This window comes from Nicotiana tomentosiformis, chromosome 10, assembly GCF_000390325.3.
Source record: "Nicotiana tomentosiformis chromosome 10, ASM39032v3, whole genome shotgun sequence".
Taxonomy (NCBI): domain Eukaryota; kingdom Viridiplantae; phylum Streptophyta; class Magnoliopsida; order Solanales; family Solanaceae; genus Nicotiana; species Nicotiana tomentosiformis.
The window spans coordinates 57,864,825-57,886,810 of record NC_090821.1 but is presented as its reverse complement, the minus strand read 5'-3'; the positions used below and the strand labels follow the sequence as shown (position 1 = coordinate 57,886,810).

The window sequence follows — 21,986 nt, the reverse complement described above, 5'->3', positions numbered from 1 at the left end:
GGACTAGTAGTATGTATATTGGGGTACATGGTTTTAAAATTAGGATATAAGGTTTCCTTATGACTTATCTTGTCGTTAATTTGTCATGACTGATTATTATTCTTTATTTCATAATAAGTAATTTTTTATCTTTTTTTTTTTAATAAGAGTATTCTTTTAATTTTATTTTTTAAAATTTTTTCTTATTTATATATTTCAATGTGTCAAGATAATAATATATAAATTTTAATTAAAGATAATTTAGTCAATATAATACTTTTTCTCTAGGAATTAGTATTTTCTCAAGGGGTGTGCCAAATGCCAAAAAATCACTTATTATAAACCCGAGGGAATATTATTGTTTGCTTTTTTTATTTTTACTTGAGCTGAAAGTCTATTGGATATACCTTTTTATATGCACACGGTAAAAGTAAGATTTACGTACACACTACCTCACCAGATCTCATTTGTAAAATTATACTCCCTTCGGTCCACAATAAGTGCTTTTTTGTGGTCCAAAATAAGTGATTTTTTCAAATTTCAAGAATGAATTAATTATTTTTTTCTTATATTGCCCTTGGAGTACATAATGTTGGAGTATGTGTTAGGGGTGTTTATGTGAAAAATAGTAAAGGTTAAATTGGTCAATTTTATTGTTAATTAATGTTAAAAGGTGAATTTCTTAATCTGTGTGAAAACATCCAAAAAATTATTTATTGTGGACCAGAGGGTAGTATTGAGTTTGTTGTTGTATGGGTTTAAAAATTAATGAAAACTTAGAAAGGTGGGGAGATAAGAATGTGATAATTACATGCAGACACAAAATTAAAGGGGTAGGTTAGATGTGTGTGAAAATCAATTAATAAGGGGGTCTGATTAGTAGTTGATTTTTCTGAAGTGCTAATTAATCTAAAGCTGCAGGGAGAGAAATGGTCAAAATTCAAGGTTATCAGCTTTGATGATCATCATGTGAATCTCTGTCATGGTTGTTACACGTGTCTCATGCACCAGGAAATTAGATTAATTGTCCACCACCACTGGCTGAGGTATAGTTGAGTTTTCTTTAAACTTTTTAATTTTTTTAATCATTAAAATTAAAAATTAGTAGATGATTAGAAGGTAGGATTGAGGAATCGAACCATGACTCGACCAAAGTGAAAATTTAGCTAGCTACTTAATTTGATTATTGAAGATTCTCAGGTATAACAGAATTTGTGTAAAAATTTATTCCTCACTGTATTAACTAAATCATTTTATAATTTAATTATTTTTCATGGTTAAGATAAATTGAATATTGTTGTGTATAATTAATTATGATAAATTAAAAATATTATCCTATATAAAAATATATCTTAAATATTTATTGAATTGATATAAATTTCGAGGGTGAATATGTTTTTACCTAGAGTTCGTTAGGGTTTTTGTATTGTTTCTACTTGATCCATTTTTTCCCTCCTTTTGTGTAAAGTATAAACCAGGGGCAGATCTAAATGATCCAACCATGAATTCGCCTATAGCAAACCCAATAGTTGGATTGAAGGCTCGCTATTTGATGAGTACAATTTCCTACCTTTCATAGTTAAATAGAGGATTCAAACCTTATCAATAGCATCTCCTTTTCCACTCCCCACCCTTAATGTAAAAATAAAAAAGAAATCCTATAATCTTTTATTCAGAGAATTGAGTGGTACGTAGTTGGTTAGTGAAATTGTTATCTTATACTCCCTGGAAATATCTATTAGGTTTACATTATAATTAATTCTCACCTGGTCGTTGTCTCATCTCCTGCCCTTATATGCTTCCTTCCACCAAAAAAGGAAAAGAAAAATATAGAAACATCATGAGGTTCTGAAATGTTGTCATAAGCTAGAATTTGAAAGAGAATCTAAGCTCTCCTTTGGACGCAATTTTTTTTTTTACTTTTGTTTTTAAAAAGAATTTGAAAATATAGTTTGTTCGAATTTGATTAGTTACGTTTTTGAATATTTTTGAAGAATATTTTCAAGTTCCAAAAACGGGTTTGGGCCATTTTTTCGGTAAAAAAAAATTCTTCCACTCACAAAACTTTAACTTCTTTTCAAGTAAAGTACATATACAAATTCAACTTCAACTTCTAAAAATTACTTTTCAACACAACTTCTAAAACTTTTCTTTTTAAATTTCAACCAAATTTATTTTCAAACACCTACTAAATCTCTCTATCAAAGGCATTTTGAAAGGTGACTTTTAAGACATCAAGTTATTCATTAAGAACGGCTTAAGACCATATTGTAAGCATAAAGTAGGTGGTTTTCTTTTATTGCATGTGCAATTGGTAAGCTATGTCAATGTTTTGAATTCTATTTATTTGAATTTTCCATCTTTTTTGACGATTTCCCTCAATTTTTGGAGTAAGGTGTGATGACCCGCTATGTCATCATGTCACATAGGCATCATTTGGCATATATTAATGGCATGTGGAAGCTTCCATAGGAAGAATACTAGCATTTGTGAGAAGATTCTAGAGAAGTATGGACATTTCCTTTGGAAGATCCTACATCTCTATGGATTTTCTAGGAAAGTTCTTGAAATCTTTTAGGCTTGTAGAGAATTCTAGAGAAACCCATTTTCTTGTAAATATTAAGGACTTGTGTAACAATTAATATTTACACACTGGCCCCTAGCAGACTAGTATATAAAGGGGGTCATTCATTTGTAATTCACCAAGCAAACAATTCAAATTCTTTTTAATACAAAGCTTCCTTTAACAATTCTCTTGTGTTCTTTCTACCATTTTCTTAGCGATCTTGTAATCTTGAGTGTAGTAAGGATGACTTGGCATAGCAAGAACGTGAGCAAGTTGTGCAAGATCATGAGCAAATTGTCAAGTGCCGCACGTGTACTTAGTTAACGACTAAGGACGTGACAACGTGGTATCAGAGCCAGGTTGCAACTAAGGGAATGACGAACGACGGAGAAATTAACGCTGCCAACACCCAAGCCAACGTCATCCAAGATGTTGCTGGCAAGAGTGGCCGTAACAAAAAGAGAAATTCCACCAACAAGAGCCGGGAGGTGCTACCCGAGGTTGTGTCAAACGAAGGGCTTACATCCCAAGAACCATCTCCCACGAAGGCGAGCGAGGATGAAGTGGAGGTCCTGCCCGAGGACGTCTCGCTCAGTAAAGAGTTGGTGATGAAGATGAGCGTGGTGATGGACGCCGTGGAGATCTTTGGACAATGCTTGGAGAAGGTGGAAGGCACCCTTAGCGTTCTTGAGGGGCGCACTCTTTAAGAGATTGAGAGTATCAGAAATGACTCGGAGGGACGTACACAGACCGAGATGGAACTAAGGCATACCATCACTGCCTTAGAGTGCAGACTCATGGAGGCTTTGAGTACTATCGATGCTATGAAGGCAAAGATAGAGTCACTCGAGGAGCATGTTAGTGCTGGCGTGACCAAGGCAGCCAACAATGTTGTGGTGACGAGGGAGGCCAAGATCGAGGCTCCCAAACCCCCGGTGTTCAAAGGTGTTCGCGATGCACAAGAAGTGGAAAACATCATTTGGTATGTAGAGAACTACTTTAGGCACGGCAAAGTGAGGGACGATGAGCCCATGATCAACACTGCAGTGTTGTACCTCTCAAAGACTGCCATGCTATGGTAGAGAAGGAAGATGGCCGACGTGGATAAAGGTCTATGTATTATTAACACGTAGGATCAGTTCAAAGCCGAGTTCAAGCGACAGTTCTTTTCAAACAATGTCTCGTACGAGGCGAGGCGCAAGTTTAGGGAGTTGAAGCAAACAGGGAGCATACGTGTCTATGTCAAGGAGTTCACTTCCCTTATGCTTCAAATCCCCAACCTAACCAATGATGACTTATTGTTCCACTTTATGGAGGGGTTGCAAAATTGGGCTAAGCAGGAGTGCAATGCCGGCAAGTCACAGATATAGACCAAGCCATAGTGGAGGCCGAATAATTGATGGATTTCAGGTATAACAAGCACGACAAAGGCAAAGGCATAGAATCAAAGTTTAACAATGTCAAAGGTGGGGGAGACCGTGGCAAAGGCAAGGAGATACAATAACAATACTACAAGACTCAAGATTCCAAAAAGTCGAGTGGCCGTCAGGGCTACGCCGAGAAGAAGGCACAGGCCGAGAAGAAGAGATGTTACATATGCGGAGGGTCGCACAGCTTCAGGAATTGTCTCGACTTGAAGAGCATCAGCGCCATGGTTCGTGAACGGAATGAGCAACCAAGGAGAGAGTTCGGGAACCGCACAGTTGGGTATGATCGGATTATGCGGTGATGTCACGAAGCAATCTATCCAACCTACTGAGAATGGCAATCAGTACGTGGATCTCACCATCAACAACAGGCATGTTCGTGCAATGATGGATACTGGAGCAACTCATAATTCCGTGAATGAGGCTGCCGCAAAGAGACTAGAATTGAAGCTTGCTCCAACCAACTCTCATGTTAAGACTGTGAATGTCGAGGTACAGAATGATCGTGGGGTAGCTAATGGAGTTGGTGTCAAACTGGGAACTTGGAAAGGTATGACAAACTTTACCGTAACCGCTATGGATATCTTTGACGTCATATTGGGGCAAGAGTTCTTTAGACATTGTCATACTTTGATCGACCCATACCTCCAATATCTCTTGGTTATGAAGCGAGAAGGAGCTTGCATGGTACCTACAGTGACTATGCCACACGGACAGATCCAAGCACAACTCTCAACTATGTAGGTTGTCAAGGGGATTAAGAAGGGGGAGTCGACGTTCTTGGCAACCATCGCAAGTCTGGAGGAAGACAAGAGTTTTCAAGAGACACTGCCGCCCTGCATAGAGAAGCTGCTTGAGAAAAACAAAGACGTCATGCCCAAGGAGTTGCCTAAGCACTCGCTGCCTAGGCGAGAGGTGGATCACAATATTGAGTTAGAGCCAAGGGCTAAGCTACCCGCATTTTCCCAATATCGTATGGCACCGCCCAAGCTAGAGGAGCTCAGGAAACAATTGAAAGAGCTGCTAGATACTGGTCACATTCGCCCATCAAAGGCATCTTTCGGCGCACCAGTATTGTTCCAGAAGAAGAAGGATGGATCGTTGCGCTTGTGCATAGACTACCGAATACTTAATAAGGTCACAGTGAAGAATAAGTGCCCGATCCCGCTCATTGTTGACTTGTTCGATAGACTTGGGCAAGCCAAGTACTTTACCAAGGTGGATCTTCGCAAGGGCTACTACCAGGTTCACATTGCAGAAGGGGATGAGCCGAAGATAACATGAGTGATGAGATATGGAGCCTTTGAGTGGTTGATGATGCCCTTCGGCTTAACCAATGCACCAGCCATATTTTGCACCCTTATGAACAAGATTTTCCATTCCTACCTTGATCAATTCGTGTTAGTCTACCTAGACGACATAGTCATCTACAGCAATACCTTGGAGGAGCACATGGAGCACTTAAGGAAGGTTTTCCAAGTCTTGCGGGAGAACGAGCTATACATCAAGAGGGAGAAATACGAGTTTAGATAATCAAAGGTGCACTTCTTAGGCCATGTCATTGGCAATGGCGAGCTACGCATGGACGAGGCTAAGGTACGTGCTATCCATGAGTGGGAGGCACCTATAAAGGTAACTGAGCTGAGATCCTTCCTTGGCCTTGTTAACTACTATCGTCGGTTCATCAGTGGCTACTTAGCAAAATCCGTACCATTGACTGAGTTGCTAAAGAAGAATAAGACATAGGTTTGGACGGAGCATTGTCAAAAGGCGTTTGAATGCCTTAAGGCAGCTATAACAGAGGAGCCAATCTTGGCGCTACCAGACTTTGCCAAGACATTTGAGGTGCACACAGATGCCTCAGACTTTGCCATTGGGGGTGTCCTGATGCAGGATAAGAATCCCATAGCGTTTGAGAGTCGTAAGTTAAATGAGACGGAGCGGCGTTACACGGTGCAAGAGAAGGAAATGACTGCCATTGTGCATTGCCTTCGTACATGGAGACATTATTTGCTAGGGTCGAGGTTCATGGTCAAGAATGACAATGTGGCTACTAGCTACTTTCAGACGCAGAAGAAGCTCACACAAAACAGGCTAGGTGGTAGGATTTCTTGGCCGAGTTTGACTGTGTGCTGAAGTACAAGCAGGGAAAAGGTAACATTATAGCCGATGCCTTGATCCGGAAAGCTGAGCTTGCTGCCATCACTTTAGCAAGTTGGGACATTCGTGAGGCTATAAAGGAAGGCATGCAGCATGATCCAGCAGGCAAACAACTTATCGAGTTAGCCAACCATGGCAAGACGAGATGTTTTTAGGTAGAAGACGGCATATTGGTTACCACGGGTCGGCGGGTCTACGTGCCTATGTTTGGAGACATTAGGCGGCAGATCATAAGGGAGAGTCATGACACAATGTGGGCTGGTCATCCAGGCCAACGTCGCACTAGGGCCTTGGTTGAGGCAGTCTACTATTGGCCACGCATGCAAGATGGCATAGAATGCTATATGCAAACTTTTCATTTATGTCAGCAGGACAAGGTTGAGCAACAACTACTCGGAGGACTTTTGGAACCGCTACCAGTCGCAGAGCATCCATGGGAGAGAGTGACTATAGACTTCATCACTTGTCTACCGAAGTCTGATGGTTATGGTACTATTATGGTAGTCGTGGATAGATTTTCTAAATATGCCACCTTCATGCCCCCTCACCAGGTTGCACTGCCAAGGAAGCCGCCAAACTATTCTTTAAGAATGTGTTGAAGTATTGGGGCTTACCAAGGCATATTATAAGTGATCGAGACCCCCATTTTACTGAAAACTTTTGGAGAGAGTTATTCGACATACTTGGCACGGAACTACACTTTTCCACTAGTTTCCACCCACAAACGGATGGACAGACAGAACGAATCAATACCTTACTGGAATGCTACTTGAGGCATTATATAAACGTGCATCAGAAAGATTAAGCAAGGCTCCTAGACATCGCCCAATTCTCTTATAACTTGAAGCGGAGTGAGTCCACGCGGCGGACACCATTTGAGCTAGTCACAGGCCAACAACCGCAAACTCCACATTCATTACCAGTTGCATTCGAGGGAAAGAGTTTGGGGGCTTATCATATGGCCAAAAGGATTGGAGGAACAGCTTAACACTGCTAAGTCCTACTTGGATAAGGCAGCTAAGAAGATGAAAAAGTTTACGGACCGTAAGCGGCGTCCCACGGACTATAGAGTTGGGGACATGGTCATGATGAAGTTTAACCCAAGACAGTTCAAGGTACTACGGGGCTTACATCAGAATCTGATTCGCAAGTATGAGGAGCCATTTAAGATCGTTGCCAAGGTATGCAAGATCTCATACAAACTTGACATGCCATCGTATCTTAAGATCTACCATGTCTTCCATGCCAATATGCTTAAGCCATATCATGAAGATAAGGACGATCCGAGTAGGGGCCAATCAAGTTGAGCGCCTATTACTTTCACCATCTCGCATGATCGGGAGATTGAGGCTATCATAGATTACCAGACCAGGCGAAAACAAGGGCAAAAAGCCACTGCTATGTTCCTCGTCCATTATCACCGGAGGAGGCCACGTGGGAACGATATGAAGACTTATGGCAATTCAAAGATAAGATCCGATAGTTTATGCAACATCGTTGCGCCGCGGTCGTCGCAATATAAGGTAGGGGAAAGTGTGATGACCCGCCATGTCATCATGCCACATAGGCACCATTTGGCATATATTAATGCCATGTGAAATCTTACATAGGAAGAAGGCTAGCATTTGTGAGAAGATTCTAGAGAAGTATGGACATTTACTTTGGAAGAACCTAGATCTCTATGGATTTTCTAGGAAAGTCCTTGGAATCTTCTAGGCTTGTAGAGAATTTTAGAGAAAACTTTTTTCTTGTAAATATTAAGGAATTGTGTAACAATTAATATTTACATACTAGCCCCTAGGAAACTAGTATATAAAAGGGGTCATTCATTTGTAATTCACCAAGCAAACAATTCAAGTTCTCTCTTAATACAAAGCTTTCTTTAACAATTCTCTTGTGTTCTTTCTATCATTTTCTTAGCGATCTTGAGTGTAGTAAGGCTGACTTGGCATAGCAAGAACGTGAGCAAGTTGTGCAAGATCGTGAGCAAAGTGTCAAGAATCGCACGTGTACTTAGTTAACGACTAAAGACGTGACAAAGGGTCATGCTAATTTATGAGTATCATTCTGTGATCTATTAAGATGATGGATATAATATTAATTGATGCCCTAGAAGATATTTAGCTAGATATTAAATTGACAGCTTGAGATATGAAAGACTAACAAAATAGAATCCTAATTTGTCAACTAAAGTTGCAGGCTTGTAAATCAAGTGATCAAAGACGCTCAAAAATTGTGTGCCACAACTTGCATGTCTTTTTTTTTTTTTTTTTGTGGGTTCTAAATTTTTTGGTTTACTTGGATTTTATATTCTACATTAAGTCTCTATGATTAGCACAATAAATAATCACATAGTTCCCGCAAACTGTACTTTCTCTAATCCACTTTAATTAATTTTTTGATTTCTCTTTTTTGGTCCATAATATTTAATTTTTTTAGATATTCAAAAGGAATTAACTTTTTCCTTTTTCCTTGAAGCAAAGAGTCTCGGAGTATCTGTTATATTTCTAATGAATAAATTAAAGAGATAGAAGGTTAATAAGATTAATTTTATTATTAATTAATATTAAAAGATTAATTTCTTAATATGTATAAAAATAAATAAAAAATAATTAAAGTTAACCGAATGGTGTAATATATTAAAACAAACCACTAGACACAAAGTTATAGTTTGGAACAATTTTACATTTCTTGGAAGTGGACATATATACGTACGGAAGGAATGCAAAAGGAACTTCAAAATCCTACTTAAATGATGAGAAATTGAGAATATGTTATGCAGAGACTAAAAATGAAAAAAAATATATTAGATGCAAATATAGTAGCAATTAATATCAATTATTTTATTGAACTTTTCAATTCATGAAAAATACATTGAGAAACGGTAAATATACGTTTCAATATTAGGTGGAGTGTAGTCATAAGCTTATAGAATGCACATATCAATAGTCCCGATTTACGTGATACTTTTTTATCTGTCAAAAATAATATTATATTAAGAAAGAATTTAACTTTTATTTATTTATTTTTTTAATAAGATAATTTATACTCATACTTATATTATGTCTTAATTGAGACAACAAACTTTATTTTTTTCCTTAAACTCTTTACCAAGCCAAACAATATTACATAAAACGAAACAAAGGGAAGCACTCCATTAAGCCATTTATACGTCATAATGAGATTATCCAATGTGCAATAGATACTAAAGCAGCTACTAGTGATGGAGTCGGAATTTTTACTAAGAAATTTCAGCTCTCTCTCTCTCTCTCTCTATATATATATATATATATATATATATATATATATATATATATGAACATTTAAAGAAGTCAATAGATTTAACTTCTACTATATATATATATAAAATATTGTTAACTTTGTATATATAGTACTCCCTCCGTTTCAATTTATGTGAATTCATTTGACAGGGCACGAAGTTTAAGAAAAGAGAATTTTTTTTAAAATTTGTGGTGTAAAATGATGCACAAATATTTTGTGTGACTATAAATTATTGCATAAAAGTAAATTGTTACTAAATAAGGAAATTGATCATTCTTTTTGGCACGGACATAAAATAGGTTCACATAAATTGAAACAGATAGAGTATAATTTTTCGGCAAGGAGGTTCATACCCCTTCCGTCACCTTCCCTCCGCCCATGGTAGCTATAGAAAAAACGGCATGTTAATTAACTTAGAGTTTAGAGAATAAAAAGTAATTTGTTGGTATCCATCATTTCTAAGGGCCCCTAAGCATGATTAAATAAAACCTTAAAATAAATCGCAGTAATATAATGCGGCGACACGGTTGTTATGGTCACTTTGATTCTATTACTTATCTTTAATCATATGCTATTTGACTGCCACGTAGTGCATTTCCTAGCCATACCAATAGTTGTAATTCCTCCTTTAAACCTATATAATCCATATTATATTCTATTTTATGTACTTTGTGCTATTAATTTAGGTTATGGGACTCCAGTACAAGTCACTACAAAAGCATATTAAAATATGAATTATTAATTCAGCAGCACCTAATTAGGCTCAAATAGGATTTGCTTTTTCCAACATACTCCCTCCGTTCCGGCGTGACTGTGCACGAAATTTAAGAAAAAAGAGAAGACTTTTAAATTTGTGATGTAAAATGAGGCATATATATTTTGTGTGGCTATATATCATTACATAAAAGTAAATTGTTTCCATATAAGGAAAATGGTCATTCTTTTTGGCACGGACCGAAAAGGAAATAAGTTCATATAAATTGAAACAGATAGAGTATATAGTTTTAATATTTGGTTGAAAGTTTTATTCCCTTGAATAGAAAGATTGGTTAACAAGTAAGGTCAATATCTTTGAATTTATCTATAAATGTCAATTAAAGTGTGGTGATTAACTAATAATTTGCAGCTAACCTTTCAATTTATAAGAGCATGACGTGTTCTCTACATGATCACATCTTTTCTGTATAATTAACGTATAATGTAAGTTATCCTACTTCTATTTAGTTGCTTTTTATTTTATGTTTGTTAAAAAGTTGTTTTAAGATTTAACAAAACTCGAGTATAAAAACTATAAAACAACCAACTCTATTTGTAAACCCTTAATCATAACTATATCTAATTAACTAAGTCCCTATCCTGTTCAAAACCAAGGTAAAGAATTCCGTTCCTCAACGTAACACATGTTCTTTTTTTTAAAGAAAGCCAAAAGTTGTTTTTTATTTCCTGAAACTATTTTCTAGTTTTCGTCTTTTCATTTCAAAATCAATCTCTTGAAACAAAAAGAGATAGAGAAACAAACCCAAATAAAGAGGATTAGTTTTAATAAAAGCCATGTTGAATTAATGTGCCGCATGAGGATAAAAAAGGTTCTGTAAAATCTATTTCCTAATTGGTGTTCATATCAAAATCAAATTTATCATAGTTACAAAGTGATAATTTGAATGGAAAATATTATTAAATAATTAAAATTTAATGATAATAGTGTAGGTGAAACTATACGTATTATTTAAAAGTGCGCTCAAGGATATATCTTAATGGTCAATGAAGTGGGTTGGTCAATGAAGTAGGCTGAAAATCATTACGTCTTAGATTCAAATTTCAACCGATACACAAATGTCGAATTATTTCTTTCCAATATGTTTAAAAGAATTATTCAATACGGGTGAGAAACAATATATACCATGAAATTAATTGAGATCACCCGAATACTACAACTATAAAAAAATAATACTATATACTTTTAGATCTCAAAAAGTGTGCCTAACTAGCTAAGAGAAAAATGTAACAAAATCACGCTATGCCTATGATATGAAATGATCCTATACTATGCTTGTAGTATAATAGATGATTAGAAAAGCCCTGACAAATTCTAGTCACCATCAAAGAAGCACGCGCAGTAAGAGTAACAGATCCAAGACAATAATATTTTTAAGATTTGGCCAAAAATTAAATTGAAACCAGAGGTTTTGGTCCATTTCATAATAATAATAACAATATGTTTAATTATTTGGGTTGTGTTTTATACCTTTTCTACAATTGAGTATATAGGGGTATACATAAGTCGAGTTAGTTCAGATTTTTTAATTATCAAACCAAATCAACGGTGTCATATTTTTAAATATAAACTAAACCAAACCAATAAAGTCGGATATTTCAATCTCTGTTTTTCTCGAATTTTTTAATTTTTTTCGGATTTTCGGGTTTTCTTCTGGTAAAGTCTTCATAGCACAAAATATGCAATTTGTACTCAAGTATTTCTTTAGTCTTACTAAGATACAACTATATGATGTATTTTTCAAGAAAACAACACAATAATATAAGATAAGTCATAACATTATACTAAAATATTCAATAACAAAAATGATAAAATTGCATAAATCAAATATTTCTAGTTAATAAGCCTAAACGAAAATTAACAGACCTGAAAATACTATATATAGGTTATGATAAAATAAGTATAGCTAATAAGTACTATTAATTATATAACTAAGCAATACAAAAAAGATAAATTAAGTTATGCATTCTTCGTTATAAACCAATGTAAAACTAAAAAAATAGATATCCAACATTATCGTCATTCCTACTGTTAATTAAATTTCTTTTGTTAGCATTGGTATTGATTTGAACTTTATTGAGTTACTATATTTATGGGCAATAAAATTTATTTATCATTCAAGAATGTTAAGTCCAAACTTGAAATAATACGTTAAAAGATAAAACGGTGAAAAAGTTTAAGAAATATTTATAAATTACATTACGAAAATATTTATATGTATAATTTTTTAAAAAATTTATATAAATGTACTATCGAATTGGTTTGGTTTCGATTTGACTTTTTTTAGTTAACATCAAATCAAATCAATTATGGTCGAATTTACACCAAACCAAATCATAATCATTTTTTTTTTCAGGTTTTGACTCGTATTATCAATTTGGTGCGATTTATCGATTTTCTTGGTATGTCTCTAATTGAATCAATGAAATAAGAAAGTTTGGCATTAATTCTCTAAAACACATCAAGTACAGCTTAATAATTTATCATAAACATTGGATCTTAAATCTCTGTGGCTATGATTGATCATCAAGTATACAAATTTTGGCATTATTTGCATACATTTTCTAGAATTTGCTAGCTGTAATGGTCGGGGTTGAAAATCATTAAGGGGTTCCTTTCTTCCTACTTTAATTTTAGTTTATAATAAATCTAATTGACATATTCTCGCCGTTTCAAAATGTTTCACTTTATTATTTCTGAAAATAACCTTGTTAAATTTTTAACACAACTTTTAGAAACAATTTCATGAAATATTTTGGAATAGAAGCATACCATTTTTTTGTGTGCTATACTTTAAAACTTAAAATATTACACGTTTGTTTTTCAGCAATTATATATATTGCGAAGTTTTTAATAATACTTCTTTATGTACGTTGTATGTTACTCAAATAATTAGTCAATACAACTCTGGTAGAAATTAGCACGGCGTGACTCTTAAATGGGAGGGTCGTTCCCATTTTTTTATAGTCTTAGCAAAATATTCTTTTTTTTTTACTTGAACACCGCAGTTCTTTAATTTTTAAAGCTTGAAATTTTTATTTGATGGTAAAAAATAAAAATTAATGTCATTGTTAAAATTATTTAAATATTAATAATTTGTGCTTAAACTTTTAGTTCAAACACATATTTTTGTGATTTACTATAAAAATCTCAAAACTCCATTATTGGACCATAGAAAGTGTTGAAGAAGACAAAATGACTTTTTTCTAATTTGATGTTATTCTAAATTGTTGATTAGAGATCGTTTTGTGTTGGTATTTGAAAGCTTTGTTTTGAATTTGAGATCATTTGGAGCAGATTTGGGGTTGTGTTGATCAAAATTGATGTTGCAAATTCGAAAAACACTTTGTTAAACAACCCAGAAAAAGTATGTCAATCTGGTAGATTTCGATGAACAACTTAACAGATAAGTAGACAAAATATAACATCAATTCCACCGACCTAGTAGAAAAGTCCCTGAAGAGCAGAAATATGACAATCCAGTTGACTTCAATGAACAACTTAACAAATACATAGAGTAATAATAGCATTAACTCTACCGGATTGGTAGAAAAATCCTGAAGAACAATAGTATGACAATCCGAGAGACTTTGATGAACAATTTAATCCGATAGAGAAACCCCTGAAGAACTTGTGCGGGTCTAAGGTCATTTTTTAAATACCATTTTGGGGATATTCCACTTGAACCATGTGAGCTTGATGATTCTGAGTTTATCTCTTGGATTCAACCATGCATTCACCAGTGGAATTCAATTTGGGAAGGAACTTGAGAGAAGATGAGAGATGCAAAAATGAGAGAAAATGAATCTGTATTGAACAAATGTAATTGCACGTGTATATGTACTACTAACTTAACTATGGTTCTAATAATTTAATCATGGTCAGCTGGGATCCACTAACTACCTTAACTAACTAGAGACTAGCTTAACTACTTAACCATATATTCTCCACAACCCCCTCAAGCTGGAGGGTGTAAAATATTGAGCATTCCAAACTTGCCTAAAAGAAATGTATGATCTGAGTGGCCAAGCCCCTTAGTCAACAAATCAGCATGTTGATCCTTCGTCCCCACAAAATGAGGCATGAGTGCGTTTGTTTAATCTTGTCAGCACAAAATAGCAGTCTATCTCTATATGTTTAGTACGTTCATGGAAGATAGGATTAACTGCAAATTGTAAAGAAGCCTTGGTATCACAATAAACATTCACATGCTGCTTGATAATCACTCCAAACTCAGCAAATAGGCCCAACAACCACACAATTTCTGCTGTCACTGCTACTAGACTTCGATACTCTGCCTCTGCAGAGCTTCTTGACACTATATGCTGCTTTTTAGACTTCCAAGATATGAGTGAATCGCCAAATTTGATCAAGTATACAGTGACTGATCTGCGTGTGTTTGGGCAGCTTGCCCAATCAGCATCACAGAAACGGGTCAAGCTGTCTCCATTAGATCTACATAGAAATATTCTCATCCCTGGCTCTTGTTTAATGTATTTGACAACTCTCACAGTTGCACCCCAATGAGACTTTTTGGGCTCTTGCATGAACTGACTGAGTTTGCACTGCAAAATATAATATCTGTCATGGTAATGGTGAGATAAATCAGCCTACCAATCAGTCGTTGACATTCACTTACATCAGATAATACTTCATCACCTTTTTAAAAGAAAAATTTAACCCCTCCCAAATTAGGAGGATCTATAGTGTTTTCACACTTTTCTTCTAGCGTGACTCGAATCCATGACCTAATGGTCGTAAGTGGAGGTGCTTTTACTAACTGAGCAAGCCTCACTTCTAGTACTTCATCACATGTATCCTAGTGTGTCTATCAAATTCAGTTGAAGTAAACTTTTGATTGAGGTCTATTGGAATGGAGACAGTCTTGGCACCACCTAAGCCTAAATCAAAGATTAGCTGAAGACAATATTTCCTTTGATTCAACAAAATTCCACTCTTGGATCTCAACACTTCAATTCCCAGGAAGTATTTAAGATCACCAAGATCTTTGACCTTAAACTGTTGGTGAGGCACAACCTTAGTCTCACTGATGAACTGTGTGCTATTCCCAGTTATCAACAAGTCATCTACATATATCAACACTGCCACAAAATCTTCCCCCTTTTTTCTTAGTGAACAAGAAGTAGTCATGAAGTCTTTGAACATAACCTGCAACTATTAGAGCCTCACTAAACTTAATATTTCACTGCCTTGTAGCTTTCTTTAGACCATATAATGACTTCAGTAGTCTGCAGACCTTTGTCTCCCTCTGTCTCCTGAAATCTTGAGGAAGTTCGATATACACTTCCTCATACAAATCTCCCCCCAAGAATGCATTATATTCATCCATTTGTGAAATGTTCCAACCTCTAGAAGCAACAATAGCACTAACAGACCTCACAGTTACCATCTTGGAAACTGGTGAGAAGGTTTCATTATAATTCAAACCTTCTCTTTGGCTATACCCCTTGGTAACTAGTTTGGCCTTAAATCTTTCTATTTATCCACTAGCCTTATACTTGATCTTGTACACCCATTTTGACCCAATGGCCTTTTCCCCCTTTGGCAGGTCCACAATACTCCAGATTTTGTTATCTTCCAATGCCTTAATCTCCATTTCCATTGCCTCAATCCACCTTTTGTCCTTTGAAGCCTCACTGAATGTCTTTGGATCAGTCAATGTGGAAATGTTAGCATGAAGCTCCTGCATTTGTCTGTCAACCTTGCATAGGATAAGTAGTTGGACAGTGGATATGAGGATCCAAGTCCCTTCTTGGTGGTCACATAGTCTTGTAGCCACAAGGGCTCTTTTGAATCCCTTTTGGACTTCCTTACTTCATTATTTTCTAGCTCCACAATTGATGGGAGAATGGTATCATTTAGGAGTGTTGATTATTGTTGTGTAGGTGCAAACATGTCTGCATCATCTGGAATTGAATCAGCAACTCCAGTCTTAGGCATGCCAACAATGTTATCCTCTATAACCACTGGTAAGACCTGCTTAACATGAGCATCTTCCTCTACATCTTCTTCACTTCCTTCAGTGTCAACTGATGTATGTGCATCATAACTTCTTGGCTCAGTAGACTCATCTGGGATACTATCTCCAACTCTCTCAGGCTGCAAGTCTGCACCATTAGGAGGATACTGTGGTGGGGACTCATGTTGCTCAGGATATTTCACAAACGCATCAGTTGTTGTGTGTTCTTATGCAATGTGATTTTGGGGAGCAGGTTTGGCAAATGGAAATATATGATCCTTAAATACTATATCTCTGCAAAGAAAGAAGTAGTTAGTAGACAAGTCCATTAGCCTATAGCCCTTCTGTGTTTCTACATATCCCAGAAATGCAGCTGCCCTTGCTCTTGGTGAAAATTTATCTTTTTAACTACATTGGTGGCATAACAAAGGCATCCAAACACCTTAAGATGAGACAATGAAGGTGAATTGTTATGTAAAGCTTCATATGGAGTCTTGCCATTTAACATAACAGTAGGTAATCTATTGATCACATGGACTGTTGTTTTAATGCATTCACCCTAGAATCTTGTAGGATACTTGCTTGAAACTTCAATGGTCTTGATATATCTAGAATATGTCTGTGCTTCCTCTCCATTACTCCATTTTGCTGTGGAGTGTATACGCAGCTTCTCTGATAGCTTATCCCATAGACATCAAATAACTTTTTCATGTGTTTGTTAAAACAATTTCTCCCATTGTCTGTCCTAATCACTTTGATTCTAAATTGAAATTGTGTTAGTAACATATAAAGAAACTTCTTTAGCACCACAACAACATCACTTTTCAACTGAAGTAAGTGTATCCAAGTATATCTTGTATTATCATAAAAAATAGTCAAAAAGAAATATTTCCTATCATGAGTGGGATACTTAAATGGTCCCCAAACATCCAAATGCAAGAGAGATAGAGGATTATCACTTCTAGTTAAACTTCTAGGAAATAGTAATCTATTTTGCTTAGCAAGAGGGAACACATGGCATTCATTATTCATTGCTATATCTACAACTTTATTTTAAAAGAGATCCATATTCTTCATAGTACTAACGGAGGCATGGCCTAGTCTTCTGTGCCAAAGGGCTCCATCCTCCTCATTACTTTTTGTGGTTGTAGTTGATGCAAACTGTTTTATTCCTCTGACAAACTTGTCCAAATCTCCTTTGAATACTTTCTTCAATATGTACAGACCACCTTTCTCTCTACCAATCCCCATCACCTTGCCATTGTAGAGGTCCTGAAACTAGCAGAAGTCAGGAAAGAAATTCACTAAGCATGGCATTTGCCTAGTTGGCTTAGAAACTGACAAACGATTGAATTTGAACTCAGGCACAAACGAGACATCATCCAATTCCACTTTATCAAGAATGAGTGCTTTTCCAATGTGTGAAACACTAGCCTTTCCTCATGTAGGTAAGTGAACCTGTTCATTGCTACATGTACTTACTTTGTCCTTGGTCTCTAATACATCTAGATCATGAGCAATGTGATGTGTAGCTCCAGAGTCAATTATCCATTCTGTACAAGTTTGCCATTAAAGAGGTAGCAATACCTGCCATGTTAGCTTGGCATCCAGGAGTTTCCTTGTTCAACATGCTCAAAATTTTCCTGTACTGACCTTTAGTGAAGTATGGCCCTACCTTCAATCCATCACTACTGCCTTTCTCTCCATCTTGTTGTGTTGGCTTATCATTTTCAGAACCTCGAGTCACTATGTTAGCTGCATATGATCTCTTATTTTTGAAGTCAGTTGGGTAACCAATAAGCTTGTAATAGTTCTCCTTTGAATGGCCAGGTTTGTTGCAGTATTCACACTTCACAAAAGGCTTCTTTCCTTTGTATTGTTGTCCTATATTGTTTTGCATTCCTAATTGTCCTCTGCCTGCTTGCATAGCAACATGATCTCCTCTATTTCCTATATTTGAATTTGAATTTTGACTTTCATCCTCAATGATTAGAGCATACGCTTGATTCAATATTGGCTTTGTAGTTTTCATCAGGATCTGTCGCCTTGCTTGGTCATAGGTCTCATTGAGTATTGCATTTACCTTTGTTATTGAAGAAGCTCGACATATTCCTTCGAATTTGGAATGGGCACTATTGCATCATATTCTGCACACAACTCCTTAAGCTTGATGAAATAGGCAAATACAGAATTTGTTCCTTGTGAGATAGTGGCTATCTCTCTATGTAATTGAAAACTTCTCACACGATTCACCTTGTCGAACCTTTCACTCAGATCCTCCCAAACCAAATGCGCATTAGATGCATATACAATACTGCTAAGTAAATCTAGAGACACTGTGTTCATGATCCAAGAAAGCACAATTGCATTACATGTTTCCCAGTCCTCATGTAATTCAGACTTGAATGAGTCCTTTTTGCATGTCCCGAGCACAAACCTTAGCTTCCTCTTAGCTTGCAATGCAATTCGCATCGATCGACGCCATAATCCATAATCCTCTGATCCAATAAGTTCTATGGGAATCAAAATTGAACTAGGAGTATCCGAGGGATGAAAAAACAAAGGATGTGTGCGGTCAATTTTTTCAGCCGCCATTGACGTCTGATAGTTGAAGCTTCGTGAAGAAGACGATGATGAAATCGTGGTAAATTGAACCAAATCTGCGGAATTTCAGCTCTTCATCGCTCTGATACCATGTGAGCTTGATGAATCTGAGAATCTGAGTTTATCTCTCAGATTCAACCATGCATTCACCGGTGGAATTCAATCTAGGAAGGAGCTTGAGAGACGAGGAGACATGCATAAATGAGAGAAAATGAATCTGTATTGAACAAATGTAATTACACGTGTATATGTACTACTAACTTAACTATGGTTCTAACAACTTAACCATGATCAGCTGGGACCCACTAACTACCTTAACTAACTAGAAACTAGCTTAACTACTTAATCACCAATTCTTCACCAACCACCCCAAAAAAATCTTTTTCGTGTCAATCACCCCAATTCTTGCAAAGTGTAAACCGACCAACTCATGCATTGAATAACTAATAAGTTATTTCCCGTATATATCTAGCTTTAGTTTTCTTTCGTTCGCAATTTATGTATGATGAATTTAGTTGGTTTACATTGAGTTATATATAAATTAACGATCACTCCTTGAGAAATTGAGAAGTTTTCAAGCCTTTCAAGTCGCAAGTTAATAAAAATTGTGTATATATGTGAGCGTATATCTATGAGCATAACTTTTATGTGCAGATTATACATGTAAACAAATGTTCCTACAAAAAACTAATCATTTAAAAGATAGTTTCCACCAAGTCTCTACAGTAAAAATTAATTGATGCATAATATAATAAATAATTGTAACAATATTAACACAATACCCAAGATCAAACATAATATTAGGACACAATATAGCAAGGATGACAACATACATGTTTGAGTCATACCATAATTATAATTAATGAAAATCTGATGACCCCTTTTATTACCGGCCTCGTTAGGTTGAGCTTACACTCATCGCCACACTAGACCCCAAGCATATAAAGTGCATGGCCCAATAATTAATTATTACATTTATAATTGAACTCATGATTATAGACTATCATCTAACTTGAATATTTTAATATAAATAAAATATTTAATAATGTATGCCTATTTTTTTACAATAATATGTGTGCTATAATCCGTTAATTCTGGATCACGTGTCTAGATTAAGACAGGAAGAAATTGCACACCGGCCAATTGAAATTATTCAGGTCAGAGTTGCCTTTGGTTTGTATGTTACCCCACAAAATCTAAAGCTTAATTTGAAGAATCTTCTTAGTCGTAGACCTAATTTTAGGCCTGATCATAAGAAGCCCCCCTCTCCCCCCACCACAAAAAAAGGAAAAGGGAAGATCAAATTATTGCGCAGAGAATGCAATGGTGGTGGGTTGCATCCACGCGTTGTACTAAAGTACTAATTTTGAGTTGTAATTAAGAGTGTTCAAACGGAATCGAAAAATCGTATCAAAATCAAATCAAATCATTTTAAAAACTCGATTAAGTTTGGTATTAAGTAAAAAAGTCCGAACTAACCCGACATATAAATATATAATTTTTATATAAACTTATAAGATTTTATATAGAATTTTCTTTAAAAAATATCTATAAATATTTGAGACTCTCATTGAATGTAATATTTAATAGAACTATGAAATGCATCCATATTTATTTACGTTATATAATGAGTTGTATCATCACTTTCTTATCAAGTGTTATTGAAATGCATTAATCTCTTTGTTCTTTCATATTCATATGTCAAAATCTATTAAATTCTTATACATTTTTCGAATTCGAAATGGTAGTTCGATAATTTTAAAATTAAATAGAACATATCATTATTTAGGTTTCATATTGATTTTATGCTTAATTATTAATTTCGATTAACCTTGAAAGCGTACATCAACGAAAATTATTGTTAGACGACTAAGAAAATAACTATCATGTGTTACTAAAAAAATTCTCACATAAGAATATTTTTAATAGATCATATATTTGTCAGTTTTTTAATTTTTACTAAACATATATTCACTTATCAAAACTTTATCTATAACTTTAACGAAATAAGATTGAAATAATATTCATGTAACAAAAAAATCCTAAAAATTCGAAAAACCGAACCGAACCGAACCAATCCAATCCAAACTGATATAGTTGGTTTGTTTTGTTTTTGATAAAACCGAACCAACCCGATCTATGTACACCCTTAGTTGAAATATTGAATGACATATTCCTTTCGTTTAACTTTGTGATATAGTTTTGAATGGACACAAAATTTAAGAAATAAAATATAAAAAAAGTTTTTATTTATTTTAACCCCTCCCAAAAAAAATACTTTAAAAATTATAGTTTAAATATATTGTGATATTTTTATGATATAAAATCATGGTAATGAAGGTGAAATAAGAACTTTTAGTAAATAAAATAAAATATTTTCCGTAGCTTGCTTTGGACGCTCGTGTCAAATGTGGTCAATTTAATTAATCTACAATATGATTAGACATGAATTAACAATGAAAATTTGTTGAAGAAAAGGGAAAGCTTTAAAGTAAAGCCATTTCCATCCAATAATAGTTGAATTAAGTTTGGAAAGCAAACAAGGCAGAAGGGAGCAAGTTGAACACCGGCCAGTTTCACTCACAACAGATTTGTGATATGTCTAATTTGCCTTTCCCCCCCACAAAATATGAACGCTTAATATGAAGAATCTGTTTAGTCACAACTCAAAATCCTTTTTCAACAGAGGCGGATGGCAGCGTTGTGGCATCAATTCATATGAAATCAATATTTTTGACGCACAATATAAATTTACGTATAAACAGCAACAACAATAATATACCCAGTATTATCTCACACCGTGGAATCTGGAAAGGGTAATGTGTACTCAAACCTCACCCCTACCTTGTGAGGATAGAGGGGCTGTTTCAAATTTATGTGTAAACATTTACTAAAATTATAATAACTATTAATTACTGTGATTAACTTTCCTTATTAGTTCGTTTAAAAAAGAATGACATATTTTTATATTTGAAAATAATTTAACTTAAAACTTTTCATGTTACCTATTTTACCCTCAATGATGAGTTTTTACAGTGATACAAATATTATACCTCATAAAACTTTTACCCCTTAAACTTTTAAGATCACTAAGAAATCCCTTTTTTTTCCTTAATTGACAGTGTAAAAAAATAAAAATATAATTTGACTTGTTATAATAATTTATCTATATCTTTTAGTTACTAAATTTGATTTGTCCTAAACAATAACTTG

General features: G+C 35.1%; 3 protein-coding genes across 3 annotated transcripts; all 3 read right to left on the bottom strand.

Moving 5' to 3' along the window:
* Nucleotides 1–14,235: 14,235 nt before the first annotated feature.
* Nucleotides 14,236–15,599, bottom strand: LOC138900235 (uncharacterized mitochondrial protein AtMg00810-like). The gene is made up of 3 exons (XM_070186955.1): nt 15,447–15,599; nt 15,002–15,358; nt 14,236–14,799 (listed from the first exon to the last, which is right to left on the bottom strand). The coding sequence occupies exons 1-3, from the start codon at nt 15,597–15,599 to the stop codon at nt 14,236–14,238; spliced, it is 1,074 nt and encodes a 357-aa protein (XP_070043056.1).
* A 90-nt stretch (nt 15,600–15,689) lies between these two features.
* On the bottom strand, nt 15,690–18,201 carry LOC138900234 (uncharacterized). The gene is made up of 6 exons (XM_070186954.1): nt 17,823–18,201; nt 17,652–17,722; nt 17,256–17,447; nt 16,728–16,997; nt 16,104–16,336; nt 15,690–15,903 (listed from the first exon to the last, which is right to left on the bottom strand). The coding sequence occupies exons 1-6, from the start codon at nt 18,199–18,201 to the stop codon at nt 15,690–15,692; spliced, it is 1,359 nt and encodes a 452-aa protein (XP_070043055.1).
* Nucleotides 18,202–18,257: 56 nt separating this feature from the next.
* Nucleotides 18,258–18,764, bottom strand: LOC138900233 (uncharacterized). Its single transcript, XM_070186953.1, has one exon. The coding sequence runs from the start codon at nt 18,762–18,764 to the stop codon at nt 18,258–18,260; it is 507 nt and encodes a 168-aa protein (XP_070043054.1).
* Between the last annotated feature and the right edge of the window lie 3,222 nt (nt 18,765–21,986).